The 20,540-nt window shown below is 52.3% G+C and overlaps 10 protein-coding genes across 10 annotated transcripts; 4 read left to right on the top strand and 6 right to left on the bottom strand.

Annotated features, from left to right (window-relative positions):
* Positions 1-537: 537 nt before the first annotated feature.
* On the bottom strand, positions 538-3,249 carry Z520_10564 (uncharacterized protein; the record flags this gene model as incomplete). Its single annotated transcript, XM_016781056.1, has 1 exon — positions 538-3,249. One exon carries the CDS (start codon positions 3,247-3,249, stop codon positions 538-540), a length of 2,712 nt encoding a protein of 903 aa, XP_016627781.1.
* Positions 3,250-3,817: 568 nt separating this feature from the next.
* Positions 3,818-5,333, top strand: Z520_10563 (uncharacterized protein; the record flags this gene model as incomplete). Its single annotated transcript, XM_016781055.1, has 3 exons — positions 3,818-4,552; positions 4,610-5,104; positions 5,166-5,333. The coding sequence occupies 3 exons, from the start codon at positions 3,818-3,820 to the stop codon at positions 5,331-5,333; spliced, it is 1,398 nt and encodes a 465-aa protein (XP_016627780.1).
* Positions 5,334-5,422: 89 nt separating this feature from the next.
* Z520_10562 (uncharacterized protein) lies at positions 5,423-6,037 on the bottom strand (the record flags this gene model as incomplete). The annotated part of the gene is made up of 1 exon (XM_016781054.1): positions 5,423-6,037. The coding sequence occupies one exon, from the start codon at positions 6,035-6,037 to the stop codon at positions 5,423-5,425; it is 615 nt and encodes a 204-aa protein (XP_016627779.1).
* Positions 6,038-6,524: 487 nt separating this feature from the next.
* On the top strand, positions 6,525-6,938 carry Z520_10561 (uncharacterized protein; the record flags this gene model as incomplete). The annotated part of the gene is made up of 1 exon (XM_016781053.1): positions 6,525-6,938. The coding sequence occupies one exon, from the start codon at positions 6,525-6,527 to the stop codon at positions 6,936-6,938; it is 414 nt and encodes a 137-aa protein (XP_016627778.1).
* A 649-nt stretch (positions 6,939-7,587) lies between these two features.
* On the bottom strand, positions 7,588-9,582 carry Z520_10560 (uncharacterized protein; the record flags this gene model as incomplete). Its single annotated transcript, XM_016781052.1, has 1 exon — positions 7,588-9,582. The coding sequence occupies one exon, from the start codon at positions 9,580-9,582 to the stop codon at positions 7,588-7,590; it is 1,995 nt and encodes a 664-aa protein (XP_016627777.1).
* A 464-nt stretch (positions 9,583-10,046) lies between these two features.
* Positions 10,047-11,021, top strand: Z520_10559 (uncharacterized protein; the record flags this gene model as incomplete). The annotated part of the gene is made up of 2 exons (XM_016781051.1): positions 10,047-10,199; positions 10,251-11,021. 2 exons carry the CDS (start codon positions 10,047-10,049, stop codon positions 11,019-11,021), a joined length of 924 nt encoding a protein of 307 aa, XP_016627776.1.
* A 46-nt stretch (positions 11,022-11,067) lies between these two features.
* Positions 11,068-12,210, bottom strand: Z520_10558 (uncharacterized protein; the record flags this gene model as incomplete). Its single annotated transcript, XM_016781050.1, has 1 exon — positions 11,068-12,210. One exon carries the CDS (start codon positions 12,208-12,210, stop codon positions 11,068-11,070), a length of 1,143 nt encoding a protein of 380 aa, XP_016627775.1.
* Positions 12,211-13,393: 1,183 nt separating this feature from the next.
* Z520_10557 (uncharacterized protein) lies at positions 13,394-14,806 on the bottom strand (the record flags this gene model as incomplete). Its single annotated transcript, XM_016781049.1, has 2 exons — positions 13,394-14,540; positions 14,601-14,806. The coding sequence occupies 2 exons, from the start codon at positions 14,804-14,806 to the stop codon at positions 13,394-13,396; spliced, it is 1,353 nt and encodes a 450-aa protein (XP_016627774.1).
* Positions 14,807-18,667: 3,861 nt separating this feature from the next.
* On the top strand, positions 18,668-19,298 carry Z520_10556 (uncharacterized protein; the record flags this gene model as incomplete). The annotated part of the gene is made up of 4 exons (XM_016781048.1): positions 18,668-18,781; positions 18,884-18,975; positions 19,035-19,111; positions 19,174-19,298. The coding sequence occupies 4 exons, from the start codon at positions 18,668-18,670 to the stop codon at positions 19,296-19,298; spliced, it is 408 nt and encodes a 135-aa protein (XP_016627773.1).
* Positions 19,299-19,476: 178 nt separating this feature from the next.
* On the bottom strand, positions 19,477-20,117 carry Z520_10555 (uncharacterized protein; the record flags this gene model as incomplete). Its single annotated transcript, XM_016781047.1, has 4 exons — positions 19,477-19,635; positions 19,704-19,850; positions 19,941-20,002; positions 20,075-20,117. 4 exons carry the CDS (start codon positions 20,115-20,117, stop codon positions 19,477-19,479), a joined length of 411 nt encoding a protein of 136 aa, XP_016627772.1.
* Positions 20,118-20,540: the final 423 nt, after the last annotated feature.

Raw genomic sequence — 20,540 nt, 5'->3', positions numbered from 1 at the left:
GAGTGATTTGAGCTGGCGAATGTAATTTACCTGAATATTGTGGCCCCCCCTCAAAATTATCCACGTTGTATGCTATGTATGTTCCTTATACGACAACTGTACAGTATTGAGAGATCAAGCAGATAGATCACCTATTTCCTCCGAGCTTCTGTACCTAGGTACCTGGTAGCTAGTAGGTTCTACATCTTCCCGAACACGGGGATCAGAAATCAAGATACCCATTGCTGTGAGTTAGGACTCGCCTCTCCTCACATTTCCATGGCTGTCGTACGATGGAGGGATTCTCTGGTATGAATTCATGTACTTGTTAACAAAAGCTAGCCATCAAATTTCATCAAAGCTTGAATCAACTGCATCAGAACTTCCCAGACATTGACATTTTCCCACCGTTTTTGGTCCTTTGTCCTACCTAGCTCCCTGCTGCATGAAGACGAGTCCCATAACCCCCCAATCAACACAGTGGGATTAAAACAGAAAGTTGTCCACCATCACACCCATAAATCGTAAATCAGAAGTTTGACCACACTCCAAACAAATTCACTGTTGGTCGCTCATGCCTAAACCATCATCCTGAATACCCTTGATGCCTTTGGGCAGCCTCTGCCAGCCCGCCTCTGCTTCATCCTTCTTCTTTTGTGCCTCTTTGGGGAAGCCATGAATATCCAGCGCCTGAGCCTCCAAGCCCGCCGCAACGTGCATCCACATTGGCTGCCCCCATCTCTTGGTCTGAAAACTGGAAGCTTTGGCACATTTCAAGGCTTGCTCGTCGACCATGCCCTTGTACAGCTGGTCCTGCATGTAGATGAGTGCCAAAGCTGTGGTCTGCGCGCTTCCGATTGCTCTGCCTTCGTCCATCGAGCGTTTCAGATATTGCTTCTCTGCGAGCGTGTTTGTGGACAGAATAGACTCTAGGAGCGCGAAATGCGCTTTGATGTATCGATTTGTACAGTTCTGAACGGCTGAATTCAAAGTCTTGATTAGAGACGACAAACGGTTGTGTTGCGGATGGGCTGGATTGCGGATGATCATGGCCGAGTTCATCGCCGCGAGTATGGAGAAGTTACGGGTAATGTCAGACTCTGCGTGATAAGAGTTCGATATCTGTCTCGACGTACCGGGTCCAGTTGAAGGTGAATTGTGTTGTGTACCAATGTTGAAAAGCGGTGACTGATAGACCCGAAGCGCGGCTGTCAGATCTCCAGTCCCTTGTAGTATTACTCCCCGGAGGTACAGTAGGCAGTATTTCAGGTTGACCGGAAAATCGTCGCCCATGTCCTGTGAAATTGCATGAAGCTTGTCTAACGATTCGTTTGCTGCCTGCCAAAGCCCTTTGGAGCATTGCAGGAAAACGAGAAGCAACAAGAATTCAGCTTCCGCGAGCCGTTGGGAGTTGAACTGTCTTTTGGACTCTCGGTACCCTGCCTTGAGGGAGGGCATGCCCAGAGCTCGAAGAACAGAAAGACCACTGTCCACAAATTTCTCGGCTTTGCCCCCGTCAGCCCCATTCTTGTAAGCTGAACTTTCTGCTGAGAACAAGAACCCCAAAGCCTCTGCTTCCTCTTTTCCCAGCCACGAAAAAGGGATGTGGTACTTTCCATTTCTTTCGATGACATATCCGTTCCCATGGAGTTGCATACCAGCTACTGCCTTCGTTGCAACCGGAATATAGATCAGGCCATCATCTCTCCAATTCGGATGGCCCACCGCCTGGAACAGAACCTCTTGCATGATCTTGCGCTTGGTCTCGGTCTGGCTAATGTCGGCTTCTCGAACGCTGCAGGCAAGGTCGATAAACTCCATGAGGATGGTCAGTTGCGGGTTGCCTTCAACATCTGGACTCAACTGCAGAGCTCGAGCCTTGGCCAGCGCCGTTTGACTAGCTGTGACGGCATCGTGGCTTTGGGTAGACAGATGGAGCAAAGATTCAAGCGTAGCGGCAAATGCAAGGATTGCACTGTCGGAATTTTGACGAGCCAAGGTCGTGATCTTCTCCAACTGGACGACCGCGCCGTGGACTTCGCCCGGGGCGCTGGAAGCCAGTGAAAACATTGCATGCTGGAAGCGAAAAACATAAATCCAAACCGTATGACGATAGGCTTCGATGTCCTCGATCATTCTCTGGATATCTCGCAAGGCGGCTTTGGGTTTTGATTCGTAAAGTACCCTGGATAAGAGGAGCTGCATCTCATACTTCAAATCGACAAACTTGTGTCGCTCGCACAGTTCTATAGCTTTTGTCAAGGTCGTCTCTGCCTCATCATAGTTCTCGGTCTCCGCATACAAGATCTGCGCATAGCGGAGAGAGACATGTGCTTCTCTCAAAGGAGGTAGTTTGAAATTGGCCAGGGCTGATTCGAGACAGCCGAGCGCGGTTGAGATGAGAGTGTAATATTCTTCAGTCAAAGCAGGCAGCTTACGGGCCGCTTCGTGGTAATCGTCGGCAAGAACGCACAGGAGAGAAGGGTAATCTGGTTCTGGCTCATCGGGTAAAGCTGCAGAATCGCGATGATCTGGTGTTTTAGTGACCGGCTGTTTCAGTGTTGCATTGATCTCAACGGCTTGCAGGACACGAGACTGGCTCTGTCGGGTCATATTTGGAGTATTTGAGGCACTCGCGGATGCTACCTGTCTCTCCTTTTTCTTCGATTGGGAGGGGGGAGCACTGGAGGAGCTTTGTAGGTCAGAGACCACAGACGGTTGGGAGCGTTGACTTAGATTCTGTTGAGGTGGCTGTGGTACATGTTGAGATTGTTGGTAGTGGTTTGGAGTATTCTGGTGGGAAGGATACGGCTTCCGGACTTGAGATTGGGGCTGATGGCTGGCTTCGGGAGACCGTTGGTCGGGCAGTGGCTGCGCAGAGGACGAATGAATGGAAGGGCGAGGAATGACGATTTCAAAGGGGGCAGGCTCAGGTTGAGCCAGTTGCTGTGGCTGAAGCTGAGCAGGTGGTTGATTGAGCGGCTGTTGAAACTGCTGGAATGGAGGCTGGTAGGACTGGTTATATTGTTGGTGATGATGGTACTGGGGATAGTTCTGCGGAAGAGATTGGGGATAAGATGGTTGGTAATAAGACGGTGCCTGGGGATGCACTTGAGGTTGTGGAGGATGTTGAGGTGCGGACATGAACGGGTACTGAGACTGAGGAAAGCTACTGTTGTGATCGTAGAAGTAGCCTTGGCTGAGGTTGGAGTTCAAGTTGGATGAAGAGGAGTTGTCGATGTTGTTGTTGTAGGGAAAGTTGGGATCCATGGTGGGAAGACGGTGAGCAGGTGGTGAGAAGGTGGCCGCCCGCAGTTTGTCGCTATCTTCAGACTTCACTTGACCCTCACAACAAAACCGCCTTAAAATCAATCAAATCTTGTCAAATTTCTCATAGATCTCAATGCGCCTCGTCAAATGTTCTCATGTTCTCCCGATGGCTTGGTTTGACGATAGCAAACAGCTCTTGTTCCTCGAGCGCTTGAAGTCGGTTGAGTCGCGTCAAAGCCTCATCAACGCGCCCTTACGAGTCTGATCATCATCGCATCCCTTCGTGACTGATGCCTTCCAATACCTGACGCAGCATATCGCTGCTCCGCGAGAGTGTCAAGTCTAAACTGTGTGGGGACTCTTAAAGAGGATACTTTGAGGATGAAAAAGACTCCTAAAAGTATGTGGATGCGGATGCGGCAACGTACATCCGTGGCTGCGCACCATCCACCATAGACTCGGCGACGCCGGCCAACACATTACCGCCCCTTGATATGCCCCAAAGCCTTCCCCGGCCTTGTTTTGGGATGGAAAGGGACCACACTGTCTGTCTTGGATAGAGAACAAGATGACGATACACACTCTTACGGCATTGATACAGCAAGCACAAGACCATCCGATTTTCACACTGGTCGGGCTCACTTTCGTGGCGACACTGGCTGTGTTTCCTGGAAGGACACTCAGAATGGTCAAGCCGAAATACTGGCACTCGACCAAGCCACTGATACTCAAGACGAAAGACGGTCGATCTACCACCTTTGCAGACTTGTGCAAATCTCTTATTCCACCATGCCGACTCAATCCGCTTCTATTCAATGGCCATCTCCAGACCATCTGGACAGTCTTAACGCGAGAGTCTGTGCCAATTTACTACAAGCGAAGAATCTTCGAAAATGAAGACCCAACCTTTACCGGCCAGTTCTCGGTTGACTTCGTGACATCTCCCAACAATGACTCCGACCCGAACCTCCCTTCGCGCACGACATACTTTACAGAACAAGAGTTCCAGAATATTGGCTCACTAGACAACCGCCCGATGCTGGTCATGCTTCATGGATTGAGTGGGGGCTCGCATGAGCTTTATCTTCGCCATGTCCTGGCACCTTTGGTTGGAGAAGGTGGATGGGAGGCTTGTGTCGTTATTTCTAGGGGCTGCGCCATGACCAAAACCACCAGCAGCGTGCTATACAACGCACGCGCGACCTGGGACATGAGGCAGACTGTCAATTGGCTCAGGAAGACTTTTCCCAATCGCCCTCTCTTTGGAATGGGCTTTTCCTTGGGTGCCAATATTATTACGAACGTGAGTACTGTGTCCACCATTATGCTTTAAGTAGTTGTCCCCTCTAATCTGCTCCAGTACCTGGGCGAAGAAGGCAGTGACTGCCCTTTAAAGGCAGCGGTTATTCTATCCAATCCATGGGATCTCATGGCGGCAAATCTTGCACTGCAGAGAACATGGTTCCACCGAAACGCCTATTCCGCCAGCATGGGTCAGAGTATGAAGAAGCTCTTCGAAAGGCACGTAGACCAGATCTCACAGAACCCCAAGATTGACGTGGACCTCGTGCGAAAGGTCAAGTATCTTCATGAATTTGATCGATACGTCCAAGGTCCCACATGGGGTTACCCCACAGAAGGGGCGTATTACCGTGATGCATCGTCGGTCGATTCGGCATTGGCCATCAGGATCCCTTTCCTGGCAATCCATGCTGAAGATGATCCGGTGACTGCGAGTGAGGCGTTGCCGCGGGAAGAAGTTCAACAGACACCGTATGGGGTACTGTGTACGACTCCTGGTGGGGGCCATTTGAGTTGGTTTGAGCTCGGTGGCAGGCGATGGTTCGAAAGAGTGGTCAGTATCCTCCTGACCGTTTTGTGAAGAAATCTTTCCGCTGACATCCGAGTGCGCTCAGACCACATCGTTCTTCCAGACCATGGCCAACGATATTGACTTGGACACAATTTCCAAGATGGAAGGCGATGGCGCTCAACTCGAAGGACAAATCTCACGCGGTGAACGACAGCCGTTGAAGCCTGTCTTCGAGCCGATGCGGAGGAAAATGCATGTCCCAGGCTTATGAAGTTTGCCGGGGACATCGCCATAGACATCATAGATGGCCAGACAACGCATAGAGAAGATAGACTCGTCTCCTCGATTGACTCGTGTCGCTCACGCAAACGAGACTCGCTTCTTGGTCTTTGTCTTGGTGTTGGATTGTCCATTTCCTTCCTGATCGTTTCCCGTGTCCCTCTCTCTTTTTGCCTTCTTCCCTTTCTTCAACCCCTTTTTGACACCTTCCAGCTCCTCCCTCTTACTCTCTTTCCTCTTCTCCATCTCCTTCCTCCGCGCCTCTCTGATTTCCTCCATCTGCCTCGCCTTGATCAATTTGCTCTCGATCTGCCCTTCCTTCTCCGCGTTGACCATGGCCAGGATCGTGCGCATGGATTCCTCGTCGTCAATGTAGATCTTGTTCTTCTTCTTCCCCGTGCCTCCCTTGCGGGCGTGAGAGGTGGGGTTCTCGGGTGCGGACACGGGCGTTATCATGTTGAGGGCCGGGAGATTGAGGTCCTTGTCGGTGTAAGTCTTTTGATTTTTGCGCTTGGATGGCTTCGTGCCCTGTGTTGATGTTTGGGAATGCACGCCGGGGCGAGTTTTGACCTGTTTTGGCGGTGGCCGTTTTGTGATTTTGGACTTCTTCGAGGATGGCCCTGTAGTGGTGGCAGACTTGCGCGCTTTGGGATTCTTCGCGGATGATTTTGAGCTTGACGGCGGTTTGGGCGCCATGTTGGGGAGCGGGCGGCTTTTGAGGCGATTGTTCGCGAAACTCGAATTGCAACACTGGTATGTAGTGCAAGTCTCCAGCGCCTGTTAGTTCTGTCGCTGCAGGTTCACCGTGAACTTTTCTCGAGAAAAAGATATCGACCGACAATTTCCCGGTCCCCGTCTGCCTTCCCGTCCGCAAAATCAACGTCATCATTGGGTAACAAAGTGCGGAGCGTCGAGGCAGAGCCCCCAGAGCTTCATCACTCACACGACCAACACTTACTCTGTATTTACATCTGTATCGAACGCGGTATTCAAAAAAGAATCATTTTGTCTTATACCCCGACAACAGTCAAAGAAACGAAAGGGGAATCCTCGTCACCAAAGTCCCATCACATCCGCAACTCCCTCCTCCCAACCAACATCAACCTCTTCTCTCTCTTCCCTGTTCCCATCCCTGAGGCTCTACACCGTGAATACACTGTTTCGCGACGCTCAACAGGAAATAATGCCACCTCCCAGCTACATAACCGACGCCCTCCCTCCGCCGCAACTCTCCCAAGTCGCCGCGCAAGGGTTTGCGTCAGGCGCGCTCCGCTTCGGCACCATCTCCTTCGCCTCCCACTTCTTACTCAACCGCTACACGCCCGTGTACCGCGGACTGACGATCCAGTTCAAGGTGTTTTTGCAGATCAGCGCCATGATCCTGGGCGGGTGTATCTTTGCGGAAAAGAGCGTCGGGGACTTCAACGAGGGGATTCGGAGGCAGAGGAGGGCGATGGACAGGAGTCGCAGGGCGTGGGAGGAGGAGAGGGAGGTCAGGGAGATGGTGGAGCGCAGGATTGCGGCTGAAGAGCGGGTGCAGAGGCAGAAGAAGGGCTCCGGCGGCCAAGGCGATGGCGATGGCGTGGGCGGGAAGTAGGAAAGGAAATTCCCTGTCGCGCTCCCTCCTTAACCCTACCTCGTTCGCCTACATTACTTTTTCCTTGCTAGGTCGGGGTGGTGAAGGAAGGCAGCGGGGACAAGAGCAAAATCTAACGGGCAAAGCATGTATGAAAGGCTGTGTGTGCATCAATCTTCTGCACCAGCACCCTTTTCTCTACGTGTACCTTGAACTTTGACCTGACGAAACAACCCCCACAAGAGGACGCTGATTCTGTCCTGCGAACCGTGATCATCCAGCATTTCTACCGAATGATACAGTCCCCTCCCCCTTACATAACGTCAAATTGCGCCATGAGTTTCAGCCCCGTAGACAGAGCAAAGTCGGGTGATTGTGCGTCTGGGACGGCATCAAGATTCAGCTCGGCAATGAGCAGCTCTCCTTGAAGTCTACCACCCGAACAAACAGACAAGCAAGCAAATAAACAGGCATTGAGCATCGCCATTCCACGACGGAATGTACGACTATCCGACATTGCGCGATATGTCCCTTCACGATCGACCAAGCACGAGGGTGTTGTTCAATACAGGCTGACCCATGTTGAAACGTGATCTGTGGCCATCAGCCAGTCAGCAAAACTGATAATATCGACCATCAATCCTCAATTTCGCGACGGTCATTGATACTTTCAGGCGTCCATACTCTCTGGAGTTGGCGGGACATCTTTCAAGGATTCCGACTCTTTTGCTCCACGTCGGCCTCTCTTCCTGCGTTGGCGTTGTTGGCTTTTGCCTTCTTGGTCCGCGCTAGCTTTTTGGCCTGGCGTCTTTTTCTCGCGGCTGCCTTGATCTCTCGCTTGCGTTGTTTTTTGGACACTTTTGTCGACGTGCCCGGCGTCGTCCCCACGGCCTCTGAGAATGTCAGCCCAGACACTCTCGTCGATGGGTGACTCACTTCGTCGTTGATCTTGGTCTTGGACGCCAGTGGTAGCGGTCGCCGAACTGACGGTCGGGTCTGTATCTTGGCTCTTCTGTTTCTGATTGAGATTCAGACTGCGGTCGATCTCTTTTTCTAGTTCATCTAGAGCATCTAGAGCGGTGGACTCAGCTGCGATCTTGACACCTCCATCTGGCTCGTATAGACTCGAGACCTCCGCGTCAGACAGGACGGAAGCCTCTGGCGTTTGCAGTTGTAGCGAGAGTGAAGCTTCACGCTCACCAACACTTGGCGCAGGCGAACCGATACTCGGTGTAGGGGATAGGTCTCGGTCCTGAGTACCTTGAAGAGCCTTTTGGTCTACTGTCTCGTCGACCACACCCGGTGCTTGTCGCTTGCCTGTCTGCCATTCTCGAATCGTCCTGGATACATCGACCTGCCATTTGAGTTCTTCCAACTTTTGCTGGATAGAATATACGATCTGTTCTTGCTCCCGCTGCCAGTTCAAGAGGGCTTGACCTCCTGTTTTGGGCGCATTGTTGAAAAACTCCGGGATCTGCAACAGATTATGGGGTTGGCCTAGAGCTTTAAGTTGGCTATCGTCAACGAGGACGGTATTACTCTGATCCCATTTCTGGCCAGGTCCCGCCTTCTTTCTGATTGTCTCGTCTTCCCAAATCGGCTCGAGCTTTTTGTACACTTGGACTTTGGTGTCGTACTGCAGTTTGTTCAACCCCAGTTTATCTCTGGCCCAGACACCTGCCATTGCACTCCGTTGGGTTGGATGGAAGAACTGATTTACCATGGCCGCACAGTTCTCGGGCTTCGCAGACGAGTAGACCATGACGACATGATTCTGGAACAGGTAATCTAACAACTGTCGGACACCAGGTCTGACAATTATGTACTTAGGACGATGATGCGAAGGTCTCACAAGGAGTGTGCCGTTGAGGTCGAGAATAACTAGAAGCTTTTGTGGTGTCTGTCTCAGGGCTGGCGGTAGCGCTGCTTGACTCTTGTACTCTTCGGTTGCTATCGGGGCGGGAGGAGGCTTCACTTCGGGAGTCCATCGATCGCGTCGAGAAATTGCGGGAATCGCGGTAGTCTCAACCTGTCCACGTTTGGCCGCAGCTGCAGTGCTATACGGAGCAATCTGCTCTGGCCGTCTCTGTCGGAGCTGATATCGAGGGGTATTATGCGGCTGAGCTATTGGTAATATGTTTTGAGCCTGTTGGACGATATACCTCTCACGAGTACCATCCGATACTCTGTATGGCTTGTCAACTCGATATGTAGGATATCGAGCGTAGTTATGGACTGACCTTAGAGGTTGATATGGAGTATAGTAAGACGGTTGAACTTGGGAGGCTTGAGCCGCAGAGGAGCCAACACCGAGTCTCGCTGTTGCGGGAGGATACATTTGGTGCTGAGGGTTGCCAGCACTGCCATGGTAGGCGGACTGGTAGTATCCGGCACTCTGTAAAGTCGAGTCGTCGTTTCTGTAGGATCTCCACGAATCCACTGCGTTGTAAATGTCAATTCTGTATTGATTATAGCAGTCAAAGTAGTCACCTTGTCGAATTTGCGCGAATCTGTCTGGTCTGTAGGAATCATACGCGCCTCCATCTGGCCTGTAGGATTCATATGCGCCTACAATCCGTGACTGAGACTCCTGAGGGACTGCATCCGGGGGGCCAGGCAGTTGACCATTGTTCGACCGGTATCGGTCGCCTCGACTCTTACCCATGTTGAGCAATCTGGTTGTATGTAGAGATGATGACGGAGGGTGTAGAGAGGGTTGGAAACGGTGAGGGTCGTGCTGCCACTGGGAGAAGAGTTAGTGGGCGGCGAAAGTGAAGTGGGAGTTTGGAGGTGAGGCAGACTCTTGGATGCGATCTGCGACAGAGACTGCTGGTGCTCCCTATGCGCAACGCCAGACTGCGCGCACCTCGAATGCTTTCGAGGGAGAGCCCAGTAGCGGGTAGGACGAAAGCGTAGATGATGGTGAGGATGTTTTTTCTGAAAGACAGGCACAGACAAAAGTTGTGCTCTCATTCTATTTTGCGTATGGCGCAGTCCTCAACTTTATCGGGCTTTAAGGTTGTCGATCTGCCGCTGCCTATTTTCCGCGCATTTCACAGAAAAAGTCCGTCGTGGGGTTGCAATTGAAGAATCACTGCGCTGGTACATCAATTACCCTTGGTGGATTCAATGGCTTCAGGACGATTCCTAGAGCAGCCTATCCAACTGAGGCATGACGAGGAAGAGGAAGAGGAGCTAGAGGCTTCTGACCAGGATTCGAACAGTCAAACGCAGTCAGAGAGTGACGCCTCTGCGGGAGGCGACCCGCGGTCTGAAGATGAAGTATACCGATGTAGGCGACAAGGTTCTTTTTACTATGCTAACAATTCTCAGGACACCGCTCTATCATCCGGGTCAGAAGCAGGCGAAGAAGCCCCTCTGGGTGACATCAGCTTCGGTGTTCTAGCCAAAGCCCAGGAAACCTTCGATCCCAAACCTCGGAAACGAAAACTTGCGGAGAGCTTGGAAGAGCCCTTATCAGATCAGCGGGAGGCGAACCGAGCAGAATCCTTCGATACGCGAAAAAGAGCCAAGGAGGCACGGATCAATGCACCCAAGAGAACCTCAAAACACGCCCCTACCGTTGAATCGGCGCGCAAACCGGTCTCGCGAAAGAGAATCATATTCGAGCCATCCCCAGCGTTGAAAGCGCGAGATCCTCGCTTCGACCCTACAGTCATGTCCGCAAATCGAGGTATAAACGCCACCGAGAAGGCGAACAAGAACTATTCTTTCTTATCCACATATCAAGCCGACGAGGTTCTCCAGCTCAAGGCTCAAATCAAAAAGGCAAAGGATCCCGACGTTGTTGCCGATCTGAAGCGACAAGTCATGTCCCTGGAATCAAAAATCCGCAATGCAGAGGCGCACCAACGCGAAAAAGAGATCCAGAAAAGACACAAAGAAAAAGAAAAGGAGGCGCTCCGGACCGGACAGAAGTCAAAGCCTTACTATTTGAAGGAGGCTGACATCAAGAGGCTTGCCAAGGAGGAGAGATTGCAAAGTCTGGGCAAGAAAGGGCGGGACAAGGCAGAGAAGAGACGAAGGAAGAGGGAAAAGGCCAAAGAAGCGAGGGATATGCCCAGGGTCAGACGTGAGCGATAGCGACGAGGAAAGTGACGAAGATGCAGTTGTACCATGTTTGATGTGACTATGGTTTCATCTCCATATCTACGACCAGCTTCCCACCCACGCCCCGGTGATAGTCCTCGACCAACTCATTCAAGTTTTCCAGCGCATACGTCCTGATCTTTGCCCTGACACCGTTTTTGGCAGCGAAATCGACCATGGCCTGCAACTGTCGGTTCCTTCCAGTCAAGACGCCGACCAGCTTGATGTGTCGGAACACCAGATCGCCGGGCTTGAACCTCCACCCGTCTTTGGGGAAACTCACGGCCACACAAGTGCCGTGGTTTCTCAACACGCCCATGCCAAAATCAAAGGCGGCCTGCGATTCAGGGAGGATGATGGACGAGTCGCAACCCTTTTCGCCCTCTAGACCTTTTTCGGGCTCGCCGAAGATGCGCTTCTTCGCGTCATCCACCGATTCCTTCAACGCATCCACCGTCGTAACTCTCTTGCCGTCCTCTCCAAGTTCCTCAATCACGTTCTTCAGCATTCCCATGGCGGGCGTCGTGTCGACGGCGACAACGTTCCACCCCAGCTTGGCCGCAAACTGCACGCCCAGATGTCCCAATCCACCCCCTGCTCCCAGAATCGCAACGTATTTGCCTTGGCCATGTTCCTTCCCCGCGGTAGGATCCACGCCGGCCGCCTCGAGGGAATTCCAAACCGTGACTCCCGCGCACATCAACGGCGCAATATCCACCGCCCGCATGCTTCCTCCCTCGGGCACGCGGGCAACCTGCCGGACATCCACCAGACACCACTCCTGGAACCCGCCGTCTTTGGTCATCCCCAGATTGCCCGCTTTCGTACACCAGACCCCGTACCCTTTCATATCCCCACCATTCTCCGTGCACTCCTTACACTGGCCGCACGGGTTGAACGCTCTCCCGGGAACACCTACCAAGCTACCGACCTTCAGCCCCTTTGCCTCGGCGATCTTCTGTGCGTCGGGGCCGATCTGCTCCACGACGCCGGCAAACTCGTGAGAGCCGATGCGCGGCAGGTCTTGCGACATGGCACCACTCACAAAGACGGCGTCCGTGTGGCAGTACGAGGCCGCCTTGACGTGGATGAGGAGTTCATGTCCCTTCGGCGGAGCCGGCGCAGGGTGCTCGGTCGTGAAGGTGTACGGTTCATTGAACCGTTGTAGGACTTGAGCACGCATTCTGGACGGGGCTGCAGTGCTGAGAGCGCAATAATGGGTGTGCTTGGTGGTGGGGGTGCTGCCGCCGCTGCGTATATGGAGTGTCCTGGCAAAACTAACCGGGCAAGTTGCAATCTCACTGCCAGACAAGTGGCTTATAGATCGAGGTCCAAAAGAACCTTGCGTATGGTGAACCCCTCTCGAACTGGCAATAGACGATGGCGGTGGTGGTGACGGCGCAGATGACAGCGTCCTCCAGCCCCGGCTCGTACGTCTGATTAGCTGTACGAGACCTATTGTTACTCTTGCCCTTGCCCTATTTTCCCCTGCAAGCATTCAAAAAGGAAAATCATAGAAGCGGAAAGTATGGGTTAAAAGAGAGCACCGAGGAAGCTGGGCTGGCTCCATGCGCGAACAACTCCGAGTCTTTGTTTTTTAAACGGTCGTTAAGAGGCCTCGGGAGGTACCGTAAGAATGTGTAGTTGGAGAAAGGACTCTTCAGCCTCGTGGTCAGTGGCGGGGTTAGACGCTTTTCTCCAAATCCGAGTTGGAGAAAAGGAATCAACCTTCAAGCTCAACGTCTTCCGTATCACCTTCTCGCGCAAGGCTCGGCATGGCATCCGACATCCACACTTCCAGGTTTCCTTGCGGCCGGCGAGATTCTCCTGTATGTCAATTCAAAAGGGCCTCGCAGGGAATCACCGCTCAGAAGGAACATACGATTCAACTTGAGCACCATTCAAGGTGGCTAAATTTCCCATTTCCCAAGCCTAGCGAATCTGTGCACTACCAATTCGTCCTCCCTTCCAACCCATCCTACACATCCCGAACGTAAGCAAGAGTGAAAATGCATCATCATCAACCTGTCCTTGGTACCTGGGAGACCTTTGGCGCCCACCACAACTTCCCAGTTCAACCATCCCACCCGTTTCGTTGTGATCTGAAGTCGATAATTGGTATTAAGCAATAGTCCCAGTCCAGCCAGTCCTTGTTCATCATTACGCAGTTGCCTCCTTTTGAAATTTCATCAACAAAAATCCCAGAAAAGCGCCGCAAATGTTTCCCACAATCCTCGGCAGTCCCAAGATCCCACAGAGCAAAAGATAACTGTCTCATTACGCCGTGAAGCGCCGTCGCCCAAGAAGAGCTGGGATATGTTTTGTGTACCAACAAGAACATGAGAGCGACGACCTGTGGCTGCGACTCAGGAGTGGAACAGGTCCCAGGCTCTCGAGCACAGACTCAAGAATTCCTCCTTCTTTGCTCGCTGTGTCGCCGGGCTGTCCCTTCCCTCCCCGAAAGGTCCGTTATAACGAATTCGCTCCGGACCCGAGCCGAGCGGTGGACTGCTACCGTCCTCATACTCGTTGCGGCTTCTCCTCCTGCTTGTGGACTGCATGCTAGGTTGATACTTGTGTGGAGTGAGACTGTCTTTGTGTCCAGCGCGAGGCGAAGGAGGAGTTGGGGGTTGATGACCACCATAGTGAACAATTTTCGGCAAGAGGTCCTCTCGCCCCCCGGTCATTTCGTGCACAGCTTCCTCTGCCGATCGGTACTCCCTAGGTCGATCGAAATTGTGCGACTGAGGCTGGGAGGTCGGGTGAGCTGTTTGCGGAGGGAATCCTGGCGATGGCAGAGGAGGACCGTGGCTTTGAGATGGAGTTGAGTTTGCATGGAGAAAAGGTGGTCGACCAGGACCAGGATGGAGCTCGTTAGCCCCAAAGACATCGGCAATAGGGGGCAACCGGTTGGTGGTCTGTATGGCAGGGACGTGATGGATATGTGAGTTTTGTGCCAGGTTGTGCGGTTGATTGTTAACCTGCCTCGAGACAGGAGCAGGGTCGTGCCGACCGGTGAAAGTCTGGTTCAATGGTGCAGACTGTATGACCCTTTCATTGGCAAATCGCTCAGCGGGAGGAGGAACAATCGATAGACCTGGTGGTGGTCTCTTCTTCGAACCCGCCACGGTGCTCTTGCTGGATGTTGGGCCGGGCGCTTCGCCATTCTTTCCTGACTCTGGTGCATCGCCGCGAGCCGACTTAAGGAGTCTTGCCTGGATGATTGATCGTTGTTGGTCTCGCACAGATATGCTTCGTTCGAGCTGTTCTCGCATGGCAGGATCTTGGGTTTGGAAACCAGGTGACAAACAGGCCAACCCGACATCATGCAAGACCAGACCATCCCTTGCAGTCAGTGGTGTTGCAGAAGGCCGCGAATTCAGGCCGGTCGAGATTGAGGTATTTGTATTCAAATCCAACTTCTTTGGGCGGTGGCGAGTGCTCGCCTGGAGCGAAGGAGAGGTCGGTGGCTCTTTCTTCACAATAATCTTTGGATTTCCGGCGCTCCTACTGCTTGGTGGGAAGATAATCAGCTCTCTCGTGGCATGGAACGTGGGTTTCGAAGCAACTTACGATCTGGGGGACCTTTTCCCGTCCGAGGGTGTCCTCTCGTTGGGATTCATGCCACCACTCATTTCGGAGACCATCACCATATCTGCATTCCTGTCCTTTGGGTGCGAATTACTCGAAGGAGCCAACGGCGGATATGTTCTAGGGCTCGGATTTCGGTCGAGGGGTGGGAGCGCAGCAATTGCTGCTGGAGCTACAGCAGTCGACATGACGAGGCCGACCGTCTGAAACTGGGTGCAGAGGGGCCTGAGCACTCAAGTCGCACAGATATCCTCTTCAGAACAGCAGTGAGCCAGCTCTTCTTCTCAGTGATAAAGACTCGTAGCTTCAAGCTTCCTTGCCTATTGTCGATTGTGAAGGCGTCGGAGACGGGCCGAAAAAATTATAATTGGACGCTAAACGAATGGCCTCGCCAGCAAGCAGCGCGAGATAGATGGCGGCGATTTGACGGCAAGCCGAGCACAACCCTGAGAGTAGCGAACGACCGTGACGGCGACAAAAAGATCGAGAGGCGACTTGAGATGTTTTGTGAGGCGGAATGGTAGGGAACGGGATGAGCAAGCAACGAGCGGCTAGGTCGTGTTGAAAACAGACCTCGCAGATGTAGGCGACGGATGAAAGAGGGAAGGGGGAAAAGGAAAGGATACGAGCACAAGTGCAATTGGGAGATGGAAATGGGAAAAGGTGGGCGGCGCAGGGAGGGGAAGGGAGAGCAAATGGAACGCGCAGAACTCCAGGAGGACCCAAGGAGGGCTCCAAGGGCCCCCAAGGACACCCGCAAACGAGAGACAAGACACTGGTCGAGTCTCGCGAGTCTCGTTGGGTTCACCCTAGGGATTCAGAATCGGGGTGTGGAACAGATGAGATCCAAGCCCCTAGCCTCGACTCAGGTTAGGTCCACCCGCCTGAGCCAGGGGACAACGTCCAGGAGTGGCTCCCACTGGCCCCGGGTGGCTCTGGGTGGCTCTGGGTGGGCTGCGGTGGGCTGCGGTGGCACTGGGGTTCCAAGAACCAACTGTCAGAGCTTCTCTTCCACCTGCCATGTGTCTGCGCAGATTGTGGCCGTTAAGCCGAGTCTGGGCTAGCGATGAATAACCAGAAGTTTCATGGGCGCCATCGAGGGCCTTTCCAGGGGACATGCATCTGACACGCAGCACCCACCAGCACCAAACCTGTGAGTTTAGGGCGCGCCCAGCAGAGCCTACGATGTAGCCTGATTCACTCTGGGTCACTCCCCTTCCATCATCGGCCTCTGCGGCCTGATGGCCCTATGACTTTGCTCGTGCTCTGACTCGGCCAACGATCAAATCGAGATATTCACTTCCCCCATCCTGCTGCCACCCATGGCTCCATCCAAACCCGTTCATGTTTCGGACTTCACTAGTTCGTCCTCTAGTCAGCTAACACACGCGGGAACCTCTCGGATACGACAGCTAAGCGATCTCATTCGACTCAGAGACTAAGCTTAAAGGCTTGCTTCGCGCTCCTGGGGCCTCTCGTTTTGCCCCCCCGTGCGGCAAATCGTGTTTCATATCCCGAAGTTTTGCGTCAACATTTATTGTTGCCATGGGCTTCAAGTTTGTGGGTTTGGTCGCCTTTCACTGTTTGGCTTTCGCACCGGTCCCCCGCAGAACTCACGTTTGAGTAGTGGACGCAAACGATCTCGACCTCGAGTTGCGAATGCTATCCCGACCGGTTTTGTCACATCTTGGTCGCAAAGAGGAGAGACTCGAGCGAGCGCCAACTGATCTAGGAAGGGATCCGGAAGTTCGGATTCACACGAGCAGCATTAGGTCCAACATCAGCCTCTGACGAATGCATGTCACACGTTGCAATCGGATCCAAGTCCCCAGCAAGGATGTGGACCATCGCTCAATTCAGAGGAGGACATGCAGCTTACCGCCCGCCAAACAGGCCCTAGGCTACATTTGATGGGGACTAGAGGCCTCATGAGTATTCTAGCTTTCTGAGTTCGAAGCGAAGGTTACTCAGGCTGCATTTTCCATTTTCCAGATGCATCGACAGGCTCAATAGCTTCTCAACCGGAGCCTAGCAGCAGCCGCAGAAGTTTCATTCCCAGTAGCACATTCAACTGCTCAGTGCCATGGGGGTCCGACACCTGAATATCCAGAACGGGCCACTCCATACCATAACTAATTTTACCAGAAATAGGCCACTGCGCGGAGAAAGGATTCCCTAGTGAATCAGAAGATGATGGTGAAACGCCTCTAGTGGTCGATCGTGCTACGGCTGAACAAAGAGCGACAGCCACCACGATGGATCTTAATGGAGGTCTCCAAGATTTGAGTGGCACTTGTCAGAGCACGCTCTTGGTCCTGCACACCTTCAGCATTATTGTTGCGAGAAAAAGGTCCCCGTGATCATTGTCCTACATGACTTGTGTCAAAAACTTCCCATCTTCCGAAGGCCAGCCATTTCATAATTGGGCATCTTTTCTCCCACGGGCCACCGGTGGTCTCACATCTCGCTAGTTTCAGCCGTCGTATTGTCCAATTCCAACTGCCCCTACCTGAACGCCACGAGGGAAGCCAATCGTGGCGCCCAGATCAGCGAATGACGAGGTGCCTTGAAACGCCCGCACAAGGCTAATGACTGTTTTTGGCGGCCAAGCAGCCTCCTTGTCTCGCTTCGGGTTTAGGAACGGTCGCTCGAGATCATGTTATCGTTGAAACTTGACAGGACTATCATATTGTGCAGCTTGTGTCAACACAAGAGTGGATTTATTGCGTTTCCCGCGTGTGTCGCGTGGCACAGACACTGGAGAAGCCCTCGATAAGACATCCTTGTTGTCCCACCTTGATCGCTAGTTTACTGACGCCATTGCTTCGAAGACGCCCGTTATGGATGTCTATTTGCAGCTTCTAATACCTGCAAGCATCATCGGAAAAGGGATCCTCCACCTTACCTTTCCCTTCTTCATGCCTCGGTACGTTCTCATGCGTCGGCGTTCTCGCAACAGCAATGTCTGGAGAGCACTACCATGAGCAAGAAACAGCACCAAGCTTTTTACCAGGTCACAAGTGCAGCTGCTGGCGTACTGTGAAAGTCCAAAGGATAGGGCAATCAAGATCGCCTTATCAACATGTGTCCTTGCCAGGAAAAAAGCCATTGCGACCATTTATGAGACCTTGCTTGGAAAGGGCCATATCTCCCGGGCGGTCACTTCTTCACCATATACAGGACAAGTCTCATGGTGGCTTTTCACGTCTGATCTAAATCCCTGGTGCTTCCTTGCACAGCGGCCCATGACTGTGAGCGTTTCGTGCCAGCTCTGGGTTGGTCCATTCAATGTGGCTTGAAAAGGACGTCTTGCCGGATCGCCTATGTCTGATGGTCCACGGCCGCGGCGGTCGTCATGCTTCCTTGATGAAAGCTCGCATTGAAACAAGTCTTGACACCCATCTAGCCCTACCGCTTACTCTCTGAATTGGTGGTGAGGAGGGAATTCATGACACTGCGTTGCACAGAAGCTCATAGATTTGTTCGCTGCAGCACCTGCGCATCCCAAGCGACCCTTGCACTTTGAGTGAGACTTCCCTTCTGGGAGACACCACTGTGGCTGTATTTGCGGGTCTGTAGGTGGACCGACAACAGTCAAAGGCAGCGTCTTCATGGTATGAGACCACTGTCGGACCATTTGCTCATATTTCGTTTGCTTTGTTTCTATGCGATCTCAAAGATCTCCAACTGTGTCGCCACTGGACTTTTCGGCCGAAGCCATTACGTATGGCGACAAATGTTGGGAAACAATGTTGTTCTCGTTCGTCAAACATACCATCAACAGTAGTAGATCCTCGACAAGGCAGTAAATTTGAAGAAAAGACGCCGAGGTGTTGGAGCTCATCGTTTACTCGGTACATTCCACTGGAATTCACTGCAGCCTCGCTAGTCTGGTCTATTCCTGATTGGGCAATTGCCTCTGGATGTTTCTTGGCAGCTAGACCTGTTCCGAGACCTTGAAGATTTTATATCAATTGTCGCCTCTTTATCCCGCCGACAACCGTCTTTCACAAGCATTTGTTCGAGAAAACCGTCTACTCAGATCAAAAATGGCAGAGGTTCCAGAAGATGATGTGACCGAGACTGAGGTTGAAGAAGACCCAGTGAACGATCCCGAGTATGTCGAGGACTTGCTGTTGCGCGGTGTCAAGAAGTTGGTCGTGGTAAGTCTAGAGGCGAACGGAAATTCTTTTTCAGGGAGGCGGGTTCTTATTTGAAAAAAACAAGGTCTTTGACCTATGATTCTGATACCCTCGGTGCTATAGCTTCCTGGTGCATCCTCGCACGCTGCATCATTCCAATTCGAGAAAGAAGATCACACGATGGGCAATGCCCTGCGGTATTTTGTTAACAAGAAGTATGGTCTCCGTAAACCGCTGAGAAATTCTTGACTATAACATGGACTGATCTTGACAGCCCCGATGTGGAATTCTGTGGTTATACCATCCCACACCCTTCCGAGACCAAAATGAACATCCGGATCCAGACTTGGGGTGAGTGATTCCTTCTCATGGTATTGCCATCCTTGAACACACCCAATTCTGACCCAAATTAGAGGATACCGAGACAACAGCAGTCGACGCACTCAGAAAAGGCCTGTTAGACATGGTCGCTGCTTGTGAAGTGGTGTCGAAGAAATTCAAGGCGGCGCGAAACGAATTCAATGCTTCAAACTCATGACCATTTTACCACGAAAAGTCAGGTCAGGCTGTCTGGGAGACAGGATCTTGCATTTGGAAAGGCGCCCGGAGTGTCGGCTTTATTTTGCTCTTTTTCTTTCTAGCTATGTACAATTTGCTTCGACGCTACTGCCGAGATGGGCATTTGCATCAATTCCGGCCCTAGAAAGAAGAAAGAGTTAGCCAGCAGGAATAGCCTCATTCGCTGTACAGCATCGCTTGATGCATACCTCAAGGAAACCCTGGATGAAATTCTTCGGCAGTCTCGCGTTCTCATCTTCGTCCACCCGAAAGTACTTCATGACGTGGGTGTACTGTTTCCAGTAGTTCAACATTTCCTGCGGATTGTGAACACCCGTCTCGTCAGTATTTGCATGCCCATTACGCGGAAATCTTAGTAACCCACTTGAAACTCTGCATGACTCTGTCGAAGCAGCACGTCGACTGCCTGTACGTTGTTGACATATCTGTGCTTCTCGAATTCTTCTCTGACTTTTGTGCGGATTCTCGAGACCGGCATGTTTAGGGAGTAGAGCTGCTGGATCTCAGGTCCCTGCATTTTATAAAATCCTCTCTTGTTAGCCCAAACCCATCCCTCTTCTCAGTGCCAGCAAGGGTGTAGTGTTGGTAAGTGTTGGCCTACCGCTCTCAGCCATTCTCGATAAGACTTTAGGACTCGCCGTCGCGCGTCGGACCAGTTGATGGCTGTCGTCGTCCGGTCAGTGAATTCTCGCAGGTTAAAAATGGACTGGAATTCGGGGATTGGGCAAAACGTACAGGAACGTGACCGTTGGGCCAGATATGTGGGATTGATGACCATCTTGAGCTTTTCAATTCTCACATAGGAAGGTCGGCAGAGAGACTTGGACGGTCCAGATGTCTGGAATGCTGCGGACTCAAGCGACGTCGAGGTTGCGGGTTCCCTAGCTCCAAGCTCCGGCTGCGGCAGCGTCACCTTTTCCACTCGTGTTTGCTCCGCAGATCTCAATGTCTGCAACAAAAGAGTCTAAGCCTGTTTTGTATAGCGCTAGTCTATACTAGGTGTGAGGTTACTGCCGCCTTTGCTGAGAGGTATTTAATGGAGCTCGTGCTGCAAGGCTGGACCTCGTTGTCTTTTGGACCGATCGAGCAGACTGTTCTTTGCAGTTTATCATTGGAGCACCTTCATGAATTCGTGCTCTTCGTGGACGGTTTTTGTTAACTGCAGCGACATCCAGAGCGAGCCTAACAGTCACGTGTCGCC

Source organism: Fonsecaea multimorphosa (genome assembly GCF_000836435.1).
Source record: "Fonsecaea multimorphosa CBS 102226 unplaced genomic scaffold supercont1.31, whole genome shotgun sequence".
Lineage (NCBI taxonomy): Eukaryota > Fungi > Ascomycota > Eurotiomycetes > Chaetothyriales > Herpotrichiellaceae > Fonsecaea > Fonsecaea multimorphosa.
This window is presented reverse-complemented; position numbering and strand designations above follow the sequence as displayed.